General features: G+C 44.8%; 1 protein-coding gene across 4 annotated transcripts in view; it reads right to left on the bottom strand.

The window, feature by feature from the left end:
- The window catches only part of dis3l (DIS3 like exosome 3'-5' exoribonuclease), a 62,147-nt gene that overhangs the window by 13,097 nt on the left and 33,300 nt on the right, over positions 1–15,750 (bottom strand). For all 4 annotated transcript variants that reach the window (XR_005462495.1, XM_038812987.1, XM_038812988.1 and 1 more), the window contains 4 exons: positions 9,388–9,549; positions 7,088–7,335; positions 6,509–6,601; positions 355–888 (listed from right to left, as the gene is read on the bottom strand). Coding sequence is in view for 3 of the 4 variants with exons in the window: in XM_038812987.1 (XP_038668915.1) it covers positions 355–888; positions 6,509–6,601; positions 7,088–7,335; positions 9,388–9,549 (1,037 nt within the window). In the remaining variant the exon portion in view is untranslated. The remainder of the gene's footprint in view (positions 1–354; positions 889–6,508; positions 6,602–7,087; positions 7,336–9,387; positions 9,550–15,750) is intronic.

The following is a 15,750-nucleotide window of genomic DNA, read 5'->3' as shown; positions in this document are numbered from 1 at the left end:
TTGAGGTCCCGGGTCCAATCCTGGCCCTGGATCACTGTCAGCGTGGAGTTTGCACATTCTCCCAGTGTTTGCGTGGCTTTCGCCCCCACAACCCAAAAGATGTGCAGGGTAGGTGGATTGGCCACGCTAAATTGCCCCTTAATTGGAAAAAATGAATTCTAAATTTATTTTAAAAAATTCAAGCTCGCCTTCATCTAATTAAACTATATTCATTTACCTTATCTTCTCTCCTACACTCCGCAACTCTCGGGAGTCCCATCCAGTCCTTACTTTTTCCCTTAAATTTCTCAAAAATTTAAATGAAACAAAAATCCTCAGGAAAATTTACACACAGGCATCTTTTATCCATGTTACCGTGTATCTATTTTGAAACCCTTTGCCTTCGCACAATCGATAAGCTCAGTGAAGAACTCCTGCTGTGGTGGAGGATGCCGACGCAACAAGGTTTGGTGAGGTAGAGTCTCAGTTATCTTCTTTGCCACCCAGTGGTTAGCCAGAATCATACACTCTGCTACAGTCTCGTGCACTTCCAGTGGCTGCTTTGGGACCAAGTCACTGATGTTCTTCTTGTCATCCAACTGCACTTGTAATTCAAAACCTTCCAGCTCCAGGGCGCCGCCAAGGGCGCGTTTTGCCCGAGTGTGGCGAGCTATTTCAGTCAGTTTCTCTATAGCCCATATCAGGTCATTCAATATTTGATGTTTATCTTTCTCGTCAAGTCTTTTGAGCTCAGTGATATCATCCATAACACTGAGATCTCCATCCAACAAGCCCTGAGCAGCTTCATAGGACATCTTGTATGCAGACTTTATAATTGTTCGTCCAAACCACACCTTAAGGACTTCATAATTAGTTTGGTCCAGCTCCCACATAACACTCACTGCGTACCTTAAGAGCAAAATAGAAAAAGATTAACCTTCATTCTGAAAGGTGAATTTAAACCACTACAAACCATAGACAAGTAATTTATAGTTAAGGGTAAATAAACAATTTGTGTTTAAATTTTGCTTCAACAAATGTATAGTTTCACAAAAACAAATATTTGTGTAAAGAGATATTGAGACATCTCCTCCATTTGGGCTAAATCCTTGCATTTTAGGGAAGGTGAAGAATAAAACTCCCTTTACAATGTGCCATAACCTCAACCACCAGAGGTCACTCTTACTGCACTAGCGTAATAGTGTCTGCTGCCTCACGGCACTGAGGTCCCAGCTTCGATCCCAGCTCTGGGTCTCTGTCTGTGTGGATGTGGAGTTTGCACATTGTCCCTGTGTCCGCGTGGGCTTCACCCCCCACAACCCCAAAGATGTGCAGGGTAGGTGAATTGACCACGCTAAATTGCCCCTTAATTGGAAAAAAATAATAATTGGGTACTCTAAAAAAAATTTTTTTTAAAAACTAGTGTAATAGTGTGGTTCCCACATTGCCTGCCTCCGAGTGCCAATTTAAGTTCAAATTATCGGCCAGATTTTAAATGCCCTTGAATCTTCTTCCTTCATCAGGAATTAGAACAGAACATTTGCAGTTCATTCCAAATAGTTTAATTTTTGAGGCAGCACAAAGCTGTCACTTTCAGCTGCAGAAATATCTGTTTTTTAAAAATTCAGAGTACATAGAACATAGAACGATACAGCGCAGTACAGGCCCTTCGGCCCTCGATGTTGCACCGACATGGAAAAAAAAACTAAAGGCCATCTAACCTACACTATGCCCTTATCATCCATATGCTTATCCAATAAACTTTTAAATGCCCTCAATGTTGGCGAGTTCACTACTGTTGCAGGTAGGGCATTCCACGGCCTCACCACTCTTTGCGTAAAAAACCCACCTCTGACCTCTGTCCTATATCTATTACCCCTCAATTTAAGGCTATGTCCCCTCGTGCTAGCCACCTCCATCCGCGGGAGAAGGCTCTCGCTGTCCACCCTATCTAACCCTCTGATCATTTTGTATGCCTCTATTAAGTCACCTCTTAACCTTCTCCTCTCTAACGAAAACAACCTCAAGTCCATCAGCCTTTCCTCATAAGATTTTCCCTCCATACCAGGCAACATCCTGGTAAATCTCCTCTGCACCCGTTCCAAGGCTTCCACGTCCTTCCTATAATGAGGCGACCAGAACTGTACGCAATACTCCAAATGCGGCCGTACTAGAGTTTTGTACAACTGCAACATGACCTCATGGCTCCGGAACTCAATCCCTCTACCAATAAAGGCCAACACACCATAGGCCTTCTTCACAACCCTATCAACCTGGGTGGCAACTTTCAGGGATCTATGTACATGGACACCGAGATCCCTCTGCTCATCCACACTACCAAGAATTTTACCATTAGCCAAATATTCCGCATTCCTGTTATTCTTTCCAAAGTGAATCACCTCACACTTCTCCACATTAAACTCCATTTGCCACCTCTCAGCCCAGCTCTGCAGCTTATCTATGTCACTCTGTAACCTGCAACATCCTTCCACACTGTCTACAACTCCACCGACTTTAGTGTCGTCTGCAAATTTACTCACCCATCCTTCTGCGCCCTCCTCTAGGTCATTTATAAAAATGACAAACAGCAACGGCCCCAGAACAGATCCTTGTGGTACGCCACTCGTAACTGAACTCCATTCTGAACATTTCCCATCAACTACCACTCTCTGTCTTCTTTCAACTAGCCAATTTCTGATCCACATCTCTAAATCACCCTCAATCCCCAGCCTCCGTATTTTCTGCAATAGCCGACCGTGGGGCACCTTATCAAACGCTTTACTGAAATCCATATACACCACATCAACTGCTCTACCCTCGTCTACCTGTTCAGTCACCTTCTCAAAGAACTCGATAAGGTTTGTGAGGCATGACCTACCCTTCACAAAACCATGCTGACTATCCCTAATCATATTATTCCTATCTAGATGATTATAAATCGTATCTTTTATAATCCTCTCCAAGACCTTACCCACCACAGACGTTAGGCTCACCGGCCTATAGTTACCGGGGTTATCTCTACTCCCCTTCTTGAACAAAGGGACCACATTTGCTATCCTCCAGTCCTCTGGCACTATTCCTGTAGCCAATGATGACCTAAAAATCAAAGCCAAAGGCTCAGCAATCTCTTCCCTGGCTTCCCAGAGAATCCTAGGATAAATCCCATCCGGCCCCGGGGACTTATCTATTTTCACCTTGTCCAGAATTGCCAACACTTCTTCCCTACGCACCTCAATGCCATCTATTCTAATAGCCTGGGTCTCAGCATTCTCCTCCACAATATTATCTTTTTCTTGAGTGAATACTGACGAAAAGTATTCATTTAGTATCTCGCTTATCTCCTCAGCCTCCACACACAACTTCCCACCACTGTCCTTGACTGGCCCTACTCTTACCCTAGTCATTCTTTTATTCCTGACATACCTATAGAAAGCTTTTGGGTTTTCCTTGATCCTACCTGCCAAATACTTCTCATGTCCCCTCCTTGCTCGTCTCAGCTCTCTCTTTAGATCCTTCCTCGCTTCCTTGTAACTATCAGACGCCCCAACTGAAACTTCATGCCTCATCTTCACATAGGCCTCCTTCTTCCTCTTAACAAGAGATTCCACTTCTTTGGTAAACCACGGTTCCCTCGCTCGACCCCTTCCTCCCTGCCTGACTGGCACGTACTTATCAAGAACATGCAATAGCTGTTCCTTGAACAAGCTCCACATATCCAGTGTGCCCAACCCTTGCAGCCTACTTCTCCAACCAACACATCCTAAGTCATGTCTAATGGCATCATAATTGCCCTTCCCCCAGCTATAACTCTTGCCCTGCGGGGTATACTTATCCCTTTCCATCACTAACGTAAAGGTCACCGAATTGTGGTCACTGTTTCCAAAGTGCTCACCTACCTCCAGATCTAACACCTGGCCTGGTTCATTACCCAAAACCAAATCCAATGTGGCCTTGCCTCTTGTTGGCCTGTCAACATATTGTGTCAGGAAACCCTCCTGCACACATTGTACAAAGAATGACCCATCTAATGTACTCGAACTATATCTTTTCCAGTCAATATTTGGAAAGTTAAAGTCTCCCATAACAACTACCCTGTTACTTTCGCTCTTTTCCAGAATCATCTTCGCCATCCTTTCCTCTACATCCCTAGAACTATTAGGTGGCCTATAGAAAACTCCCAACAGGGTGACCTCTCCTTTCCTGTTTCTAACCTCAGCCCATACTACCTCAGAAGAAGAGTCCCCATCTAGCATCCTTTCCGCCACCGTAATACTGTCCTTGACTAGCAGCGCCACACCTCCCCCTCTTTTGCCCCCTTCTCTGAGCTTACTAAAACACCTAAACCCCGGAACCTGCAACAACCATTCCTGTCCCTGCTCTATCCATGTCTCTGAAATGGCCACAACATCGAAGTCCCAGGTACCAACCCATGCTGCCAGTTCCCCTACCTTATTTCGTATACTCCTGGCATTGAAGTAGACACACTTCAAACCACCTACCTGAACACTGGCACCCTCTTGCGAAGTCAAATCTGTGCTCCTGACCTCTATACTCTCAATCTCCCGTACCCCAAAACTACAATCCAGGTTCCCATGCCCCTGCTGAATTAGTTTAAACCCCCCCAAAGAGCACTAACAAATCTCCCCCCCAGGATATTGGTGCCCCTCAGGTTCAGATGTAGACCATCCTGTCTATAGAGGTCCCACCTTCCCCAGAAAGAGCCCCAGTTATCCAGAAATCTGAATCCCTCCCGCCTGCACCATCCCTGTAGCCACGTGTTTAATTGCTCTCTCTCCCTATTCCTCATCTCACTATCACGTGGCACGGGCAACAACCCAGAGATAACAACTCTGTTTGTTCTCGCTCTGAGCTTCCATCCTAGCTCCCTAAAGGCCTGCCTGACATCCTTGTCCCCTTTCCTACCTATGTCGTTAGTGCCAATGTGGACTACGACTTGGGGCTGCTCCCCCTCCCCCTTAAGGACCCGGAAAACACGATCCGAGACATCACTTACCCTTGCACCTGGGAGGCAACATACCAAACGTGAGTCTCTCTCGCTCCCACAAAATCTCCTATCTGTGCCCCTGACTATTGAGCCCCCAATTACTAGTGTTCTACTCCTTTCCCCCCTTCCCTTCTGAGCAACAGGGACAGACTCCGTGCCAGAGGCCCGTACCCCATGGCTTACCCCTGGTAAGTCGTCCCCCCCACAAGTATCCAAAACGGTATACTTGTTACTCAGGGGAACGACCGCAGGGGGTCCCTGCACTGACTGCTTCTTCCCAGTCCCTCTTACAGTTACCCATCTATCTCCAGTCTTTGGTGTAACTACTTCCCTGAAGCTCCTATCTATGACCCCCTCTGCCTCCCGAATGATCCGAAGTTCATCCAGCTCAAGCTCCAGGTCCCTAACACGGTTTTTGAGGAGCTGGAGTTGGGTGCACTTCCCACAGATGAAATCAGCAGGGACACTGACGGCGTCCCTCACCTCAAACATTCTGCAGGAGGAGCATTGTACTGCCTTCCCTGACATCACTTCTAGATTTAAAAAAAAAACAAGAAAAAGAAAAAGAAAGGAAGCAGTTACCTGATATTACCTCAAACCCTGCTCCCGCTGAAAGTTAAGCAAATTTAAAGGCACTCACTCACCTCCACGACAGGCCCCTGCTCCCGCTTCCCAACCACCGTGGGGTGGGGGGGTTGGTTAGAGGAGGAGGTAGGGTGGGAAACACTCACGAAGTGTTTCGGGTTTAACTGTCAGTTGCCAACAGCCCTTCCACAAACCACCTTCAACTTAGGCTGACCGCACTGCACGTATGCAAATTTCCCCAGAACAGCTGATCAGTAGCTCTGCTCTGCTGCCCTCTGCTGGATGCCTGTCTTCACTCAAACTCCTTGGGTCTCCTTCGCCAGTACCCAATTTATTTTTTCCAATTAAGGGGCAATTTAGCGTGGCCAATTCCCCTACCCTGCACATCATTTTGGGTTGTGGGGGTGAGACCCACGCAGACACTGGGAGAATGTGCGAACTCCACATGGACGGTGACCTAGGGCTGGGATCGAACCCGAGCGCCCTTATATGTTTCTGTTGCCTTTTTTATAAAATAAATCAGAAGGCACCGTTGCTTTTCTAGAGTAAAAAGGGGAGATTATAAAAGGTTCTTTGATTCACTATATAATTATTGTGTTGGCATTCAACATGTGGCACCACAGATTAAATGCTAGCACCTGGTCTTTCCTTACAGCGTTTGCAAAAATATTGTTCAGTAGAGGGGCCGATTGGAGCCAACATTTCCCTCACAGGGAGAGGTGTAAAATTGTACTGTGTAAATGACCTTTACCACCCCTGCCGTTTTCTATCCAATCTTCCAGCAAACAGTTATACTGCTCCTTTACCATAGGCTGGAACAGTTACCTGCTCTCTGCCAGGACAAAGGACGAACAAACAGTACAGGTATAAATCCTATTGCAAAAATTGGATTTTTTTTCTTCAACAACATTTTGCAAATCTGACGTAGCTGACACTTACCTGTCTTCACCTCCAAGTAAAGAACACAGATCAGCACTTAGGATGGCAGGTAACATGTCATAGCGGCGATCTGCTAGGTAACAAGTCGTTGCCCTACAAGAAAGTGGCAAGTGTTTATCAAGTGTACAGAAAAATTTACATTAAGTGTTCAGCAGTCTTCCCAAAGATCATAACATTTACACAACTTCGCAACAGGAAGAGTAATCGCAGAATCCAGGTACCACAGAAGTGTATTAACAAATAGATTTACTAATTCCCCATTCTGTGGTATGGCACTCTCCGGTCTCACAGCTCTGGGACACCACACATTTTGCTCTGTAGCTGCTGTGGTTTCATTGTGGCCATTCCAGAATACACAGGGATTGCTCCCTACCACTGAAATCAGAGCAGTGCTAGCTGGAAAATCCCATATCAGAAAACTAATTAGTTAATGAAAACATCACATACATTTCTGAGGAATTAATTATTTTTAGAGATTGTATTTCAAACAAAAAATATTCCGTCTAGCTTTTCTTTCCCCGTTTAATTATTTTAATTTCAGAAGCGGCTTTCTTCACTGTGATTTTTATTCCACAGTACCTTGATCTAGCCTCCAGATCTGTATATGAATTTAATTTCACAAAGTGTGTGACGTCTGCAATATGAACTCCTAGCTCCAGATTTTCATTTGCTAATCTGCGAACAGACAGCGCGTCGTCCACATCCTCACAGCCCTTGGGGTCGATGCTGAACACCAGGTGAGTATTCCTTAAATCTACTCGCCGGGCTTGCTCCTCTGCATCAATCTTCCAGGGATTCTCCTGAGTGTTAACTGGCATCTCACGCAACTAGAATGGGAACAAACAAACCAAGAGATATTCCTTGAGGTTTCAAATATATATTTGAAAAAAATTTCAGTTTTCATTTCAATAAAAAGTCAAGCTTGTTTATTTTCAATTTTATTTTCCTTTTCATAGAAACAGGTGGTGTAAACCCATCATGATTCTTATTTCCTGAACCTCCCCCACTCCAATGCACCACATTCTGATGATCTGTAGCCACTGCCGGCCTTATGCAGGTTATTAGGACTGAAGGGAAGTGGCACAGGTTCATACCTGTCCTTTTCATGACTGATATTGGTAAACTCACTGCAGTGAATTGTGAAACAAAACAAATGCATTGAGCCAGAGGGCAGTCGTTTACAATGTCACTTTTACAATACATGCGAATGTATGATTTCTCCTTATGGACACAAATGTGATATAACTACACTCTGGGACTCGATAGTTATCTCAATATTTTTTTAAAAACAAGGTTTCAAAGGCTTATATACCACAATGAAATTTAAATCTCCTCTAGGAACGGCAGGTTTGACATCAAAATGTTTTTCTTTGATTATTTCTCTTTACCCCCCCTCACCCAAGTCCAAAGATGTGCAGGTTAGGTGGATTGGCTACGATAAATTGCCCCTAGTGACCAAAAAGGTTAGGAAGGGTTATTGGGTTACGGGGATAGGGTGGAAGTGAGGGCTTAAGTGGGTCGGTGCAGGCTAGATGGACCAAATGGCCTCCTCCTGCACTGTATGTTCTATATCCATATCACCCTCCTGATGTCAAGGCACAACACACAGGTAGCAGCCCCAACAATCTTAATATTGGGATATTAGTGATTTAACTGTGGGAAGCACCATAACTAAAGCTAACTCTCTCCTCAGCTGCCATCCAAGCACATGGTCAGAGTAATACGGCAGTGTCAGATAAGACCAGTTAATTTTATTTGTTCTCTGCGAATGTTGTTACATCGGTAAACTGCGGCAGATTTTCACAAGTACCAATGAATTAAATGACCATTTCCCGGCAGTGTTTGTTGAGGGACTAAAGCTGAGCAGAGGATCTTCAAATGGGTGGCACAGTGGTTAGCACTGCTGCCTCACATTGCCAGGGTCCCGGGTTCAATTCGGCCTTGGGTCACTGTCTGTGTGGAGTCTGCACGTTCTCCCCGTGTCTGCGCGGGTTTCCTCCGGGTGCTCCGGTTTCCTCCCACATCCAAAGATGTGCAGCTTGGGTGGATTGGCCTTACGAAATTGCCCTGTAAGTGTCTAAAAGGTGAGGTGGGGTTACGGGGTGAGGCAGGGATGTGAACCTGGGTAGGGTGCCCTTTCGGAGGGTCAGTGCAGATTTGATGGACTTCTGGCTCTGAAGTGTCATCTACTTCCACTGAGGCAAACTGACACAAATATTTTCAGTATGAGAATACCGACGTGCTATTTGATCACATGGCCAAATCCAATCCTGCGTACAGCAGTCTCCGACTTTACGATCTTAAGAGTTACGGGGGAGGCACTGACAGCATTGACACCCTGTTTCAACTTTAACAATGCCACGCCAGCGAACTGTTGGTCTTTACCAACTGTTACGTTCCTTTATGTTCCACCTTTCATAATTTGCCTGAAAGGCAAATTGCTTCTCAGATATAGTATAGAAGTGTCTATGAAAGTGTAGGCACTATTATATCGTGGGATATCCACCACTGTAAGGCAATGATGCTGAAGCAAGATGTCAAATATTTTTCACCTCTCAGTGAAAATAGGATATTGCGTCTTGGTTCAGGAACCCAATCCCTCACTGATAACATTGTTCTCATCAACCACCCTCCCACTTATAACATTGTTCCTATGGGAAAGCCTGTTCCAACGTACCAAGCTTTGACTTACAACTTAGTTTCGGGAACCACCAATTGTTTTGCAAGGCCGAAGACTGCATGTCTAATAATTTGCTTGGTAAGTTAATTTAAAATGCAAGCTCATTGGGCAGTCACAGCACATACAATTTGACTAACAACAACAATTAAAGAATCCAATTATATTATAAGAAGGTTCAGTAAGTATAAAGGTATATAACCTGAGCTTCGGAGAAAGGGCTGACTGAAATGCTGTTTTCTACAAGAATTGCTGCAATTTCTGTCTCAAGATCGCCAGCTCTTCCAAGAACCTTCACAAAGTGTCCATTGGGATAAAGAGAAGTAGAATCCCAGGAATCGATCCGAACAATAATTCGGCAATCCTGTGTAATGAAGAAAATTTAAAAATTCAATGTTCTTTTTGAGTCGGTTCCAATACTCCAAAGTTGATGAATATATATGGGTGTACTACCTGAAGAACAGAGTGTAGCAATTCTTTTTACCGCACTTCGCTCCAGGTGCATACTCGATTCAACCAACAGTATATAATTCAACATTTCCATAGCTACAGGGTTGGTAATTGGTCAGAGTTGGGCACAAAGAAAAAAACACAAGTAAAGCAGAAAATCATCAAGAATTATGCATTAATAATCTTCTTGATGCAAAACTGGCTCCTCAAGCCTTCAGAATCCAAGAGTGCTTTGCACCAAACATAAAATTCTTTAAAATTTAAATGGTTTGGTTCATCAGAGGTAACCAAGTTTAAATTATTAAAACGACCTATGGGAACAAGATACAAAAGGCACTCTAATCCACTCTAATATGCATAATATGTGATGTATAGTACTGAAGGAGGCTCATTTATTAAAGTAAGCATAGTTTGTTTTTTGTTTCCACAAGTGGTGTGAATTGGTTGAAGTACAATCGGTGAAGCTGCTACCAGACAGGATCCCAAATTTAGTTCCTGATCTGCGATGGGTTAGCTCATCCTAGCTAGTTCAGTGCAAAGAGTGCTCTACTTGCTGTAGCAAGCTTGGGTTAGGGTCAGCAAAAGTCAACCAAGATTCCTGACCATGCCAGAAAGCGCAAGGCAGCACAGTGGTTAGCACTGTTGATTCACAGTGCCAGGGACCCGGGTTCGATTCCTGGCTTGGGTCACTGTCTGTGCGGAGTCTGCACCTTCTCCCCGTTTCCTCCCACAAGTCCCGAAAGACGTGCTGTTTGGTGAATTCGACATTCTGAATGCTCCATCCGTGTACCCGAACAGGCTCCGGAATGTGGCGACTAGGGGATTTTCACAGTAACGTCATTGCAGTGTTAATGTAAGCCTGCTTGTGACACTAATAAAGATTATTATTATCATGGGATGTGGGCGTCGCTTCCCTAATTGTCGTTGAGGGGGCAGTTAAGAGTCAACCACATTGCTGTGGGTCTGGAGGCACTTGGAGACCTGACCAGGTAAAGATGACAGATTTCCTTCCCTAAAGGACATTAGTGAACCAGATGGATTTTTATGACAATCAACAATGGTTTTATGGTCATCGTTAGACTTTTAATTCCAGATTTATGTTGAATTCAAATTTCGCCATCAGCAGTGGCAGAATCCGAACCCGGGTCCCCAGAGGGTCCCCTGGGTTTCTGGTTTACTAGTCCAGTGACAATATGGGCGGAATGGTAGCATAGCGATTTGTACTGTTGCTTCACAGCACCAGGGTCCGAGGTTTGATTCCCGCTTGGGTCACTGTCTGTGGGGAGTCTGCACATTCTCCCTGTGTCTGCATGGGTTTCCTCCGGGTGCTCCGGTTTCCTCCCACAAGTCCCGAAAGACGTGCTGTTCGGTAATTTGGGCATTCTGAATTCTCCCTCTGTGTACCCGAACAGGCACCAGAGTGTGTAAGTCTTGCCTCTCAAATTTGATTGTATTCTTTGAGGAGGTAACTAAGTACATAGATGAAGGTGGAGCAGTTGATGTTGTATACACGGATTTTAGTAAGGCGTTTGATAAGGTGCCCCATGGTCGGCTCATGCTGAAAGTAAGGAGGCATGGCATAGAGGGAAATTTGGCCGATTGGATCAGTAACTGGCTATCACATAGAAGACAGAGGGTGGTGGTAGATGGTAAATTTTCACCCTGGAGCCCAGTCACCAGCAGTGAACCACAGGGATCAGTGCTGGGTCCTCTGCTATTTGTGATTTTTATCAATGACTTGGATGATGGAGTTGAAGGTTGGGTTAGTAAATTTGCTGACGACACCAAGATTGGTGGAGTAGTGGATGATGTGGAGGGCTGTTATAGGCTGCAAAGAGACATTGATAGGATGCAGAGCTGGGCTGAAAAGTGGCAGAAGGAGTTTAACCATGATAAATCTGAGGTGATTCATTTTGGCAGGACAAATCTGAATGCGGATTACAGGGTTCTGAAGAACGTGGAGGAGCAGAGAGATCTCAGAGTTCATGTTGATAGATCTCTGAAAGTTGCCACACAAGTGGATAGAGCCATGAAGAAAAGAAGCCATGTGTTAGCATTTATTAACAGGGGGATTAAGTTTAAGAGCCGTGAGGTTATGCTGCAATCGTATAAGACCTTGGTTAGACCACATTTGGAGTATTGTGTGCAGTTCTGGTCACCTCATTATAGGAAGGATGTGGAAGCATTGGAAAGGGTGCAAAGGAGATTTATCAAGATGCTGCCTGGATTGGAGGGTAGGTCTTATGAGGAAAGGTTGAGGGAGCTAGGGCTTTTCTCATTGGAGTGGCGGAGGATGAGACATGACTTAATTGAGGCGTATAAGATGATGAGAGGGATAGAGTGGACGTTCAGCAACTTTTTCCTTGGGTGGATGTAGCTGTTCCAAGGGGGCATAACTACAAGGTTCACGGTGAAAGATATAGGAGGGATGTCAGAGGTAGGTTCTTTACTCAGAGAGTGGTTGGGGCGTGGAACTCACTCCCAGCTATGGTAGTGGAGTCGGACACTTTAGGAACTTTCAAACGGTTATTGGATAGGCATATGGAGTGCACTAGAATGATTGGGAGTAGGTTGATTTGATCTTAGTTTGTGACTAGTTCGGCACAACATCGTGGGCCGAAGGGCCCGTACTGTGCTGTACAGATCTATGTTCTATACTCCGGAATAAACTGGTGAAATCTTATAATATTTTTATTAAAGTAAAACTCATTACTACTGGTAAGGTATATTAAGTATTAGTAGGGTTGCATGGTGGTTAGCAGTGCTGCCTCACAGCACCAGGGACACGGGTTCAATTCCTGCATGGGTGACTGTGTGAAGTTTGCACTTTCTTCCCATGTCCGTGTGGATTTCCTCCCACAGCCCAAAGATGTTCAGGTTAGGTGGGTTGACCATGATGAATGCGCGGGGTTACGGGATAGGGTGGGGTAGTGGGCCTAGGCCGAGTGCTCTTTTGGAAGGTCGGTGAAGACTCAATGGTCCGAATGGCCTCCTTGTGCACTGCAGAGATTCTATGGACCACTATTCTAAGGGTTATTAATATTGGCAAGGTTTATTCGCAGTAGTAAGATTTAGAAGAAGTAACAAGGTTAATGTGTGAAAATGTGAAATTGTCCATTTTGGCAGGAAGAATAAAAACAAGCTTATTATCGAAATGGTGAGAGATTGCAGAGCTCGGAGGTGGTAAGGGATTATAGGTGTCCTAGTGCAGCATCACAAAAGGCAAGGATACAGGTACAAAAAGTAATTAGGAAAGATAATAGAATGTTATTGTTTATTAAGTGGGATTGATTACAAAAGTACAGGTTCTGCTTAGTCATAGAGTTTTTAACAGCACAGAAAGGCCCTTTGGCCCATCGTGTTCTCGCCAGCAATCAAGCACCTATCTACTCTCATCCCATTTTCCAGCACTTGATTCGTAGCCTTTTAGGTTATGCTTCAGTTGTACAGGACATTGGTGAGAACACAACTTGAGCACTGAGTGCACTTTTGGTGTCCTTATTTCAGGAAGAATGTAACTGCATTGGAAAAGGTTTAGAGAAGGTTTACCAGACTAGGACTGTACCCACTAGAAATTAGAAGAGTAATAGGCGACTTGATCAAAACCTTTAAGCTCCTGAGGTGTATTGACAGGGTGAATGTGGGGCGGGTGTTTCCTCTTGTCGGAAAATCTAGAACTAGGGGTCACTGTTTAAAAATAAAGGGTGGCTCATTTAGAACATTACAGCGGAACACAGGCCCTTCGGCCCTCGATGGTGCGCCGACCTGTGAAACCACTCTAAGGCTGATCTACACTATTCCCTTAACATCCATATGTTTATCCAATGACCATTTAAATGCCCTTAATGTTGGTGAGTCCACTACTGTTGCTGGCAGGGCATTCCACAACCTACCTCTGACATCTGTCCTATATTTATCTCCCCTCAATTTAAAGCTATGTCCCCTCGTGCTGTACATAACCATCCGAGGAAAAAGGCTCTCACTGTCCACCCTATCTAATCCTCTGATCATCTTGTATGCCTCAATTAAGTCACCTCTTAACCTTCTTCTCTCTAACGAAAACAGCCTCAAGTCCCTCAGCCTTCCCTCATAAGATCTTCCCTCCATACCAGGCAACATCCTGGTAAATCTCCTCTGCATCCTTTCCAATGCTTCCACGTCCTTCCTATAATGCGGCGACCAGAAATACATGCAATACGCCAAATGCGGCTGCACCAGAGTTTTGTACAGCTGCAACATGACCTCATGGCTCCGAAACTCAATCCCTCTACCAATAAAAGCTAACACACCGTACGCCTTCTTAACAACCCTCTCAACCTGGGTGACAACTTTCAGGGATCTATATACATGGACACCGAGATCTCTCTGCTCATCCACACTACCAAGAATCTTACCATTAGCCCAGTACTCTGTCTTCCTGTTATTCCTTCCAAAATGAATCACCTCACACTTTTCTGCATTTAAGACAGAGAAGAGGAGAAATGTTTTCTCTCAGAGGGCAGTGAGTTTCTGGAACACTCTTCCTCAAAAGGCAGTGGAAGCAGAGTCTCAGAATAGTTTTAAGGCTGAGCTAAATAGATTCTTGATTAACAAGGGGGTGAAAGGTTATCAGGGGTCGGCAGGAATGTGGCTTTGAGGTTACAGTTAGATCAGTCATGATCTTACCAAATTGCAGAGCCAGCTCGAGGGGCCGAGTGGCCTCCCCCTGCTGCTAATTTGTACATACAGAGTATGCAGGGAGACAAGGAATAGGTGAGGATCAGACAGTCAAGTAGAAACAGAAAGGTAGTCATGCATTCCCCGAGTGCATCCTACTCTGCAACCCGTCTGAATACTGATGAGTGATGGTGCATCTGGAGAATGTAGCCAGGTCCAAGGTACCATGGGTGGCTCAGCTGTACAGGGTTACAAGAAAGAGTGAAAGGGCAATAGTGATAGGTGATTAAATATTTATGCGATTGGACAGGCGATTCTGCAGCTGCAGACCAGAATCTAGGATGGTATGTTGCCTTCCTGGTGCCAGGGTCAAGGGCATCACCGGGCGGCTGCAGAGCACTCCAAGGGGAGAGTCCAAAGAAGTGCCGGTTGGGTGGATTGGCCATGCTAAATTGTCCCTTAGTGTCCAAAAGGAGTTACTAGGTTATGAAGGTGGGGTCAGGGCGTGGGCTTAAGTAGGGTGTTTTTTCCGCAGGCCAGTGCAGACTTGATGGGCTGAATGCACTCCTTCTGCACTGTAGAGATTCTATAAACAGCCAGCAGTTAGGGTTCACATAGGTACAAATGACAGAGGCAGAAAGATGGATGTGGTCCTACAGTCTGAGTTAAGGAGCTAGATAGGGAATTAGCAAGCAGGGCCTCAAAAGCAGTAATTTCCGGATTATTCCCAGCAACACCTGCAACTGAGTATAAAAATAAAGGGGTAAAGTAGATGAGTGTATGGCTGGAAAGACTGTGCAGAGGGGAAGACATTAGATTCTTGGGACATCGAGACCGACTTCTGGGGAGAAGGGACTGTATAGGGTTGCACTTAAATAGAGCCAGGACAAAGTTCCTTACAATTTGCGAGTGCTATTGGGGAGGATTTCAATTAACTTGAAAAGGGTGGCGGAAACAGGAGGAAATATAAGAGACGAATAGCAAGGGACACCGAATACTGGGACATAGGTAGTTTTAAAATAAAGAACAGTAAGTTAATAGGTGGGGTGAGTAAGGGAGAAAGTAATAAAGAAAAACAAATCAGGGTTACTATATGTGAACAAGTGGATTACGGTAAATAAGATTGGCGCGTTACAGGCACCATTTGGAATTACAATGTTACAGCTATAACAGAAACCTGGCTCAAAGAAGGGCATGACTAGGCGTTAAATATTCCTGGATACAAGGATACAAGGTGTTCAGAAAAGATAGGAAGAAAAGGTGGATGAATAGCATGATTAAGGAGAGCACTGCAATGTAGGAGAAAGAGGATGTCCCAGAGGGATAAAGAGGAAAAAGTATGACGACGTCAGGGTAGCAACAAATAAAAGCAAAGAGGAAGTATGAAGCAAAGGCATTAGTTTGGCCTAAAATGAGTAGTGCATTCAGTTCTGGGCGATGTACTTCAGGAAGAATGTGA

The sequence above is a fragment of the Scyliorhinus canicula genome, chromosome 12, assembly GCF_902713615.1.
Source record: "Scyliorhinus canicula chromosome 12, sScyCan1.1, whole genome shotgun sequence".
Classification (NCBI taxonomy): Eukaryota; Metazoa; Chordata; class Chondrichthyes; order Carcharhiniformes; family Scyliorhinidae; genus Scyliorhinus; species Scyliorhinus canicula.
Note: the sequence above shows the minus strand (reverse complement) of the source record. Positions and strands in the feature narration are given on the sequence as shown.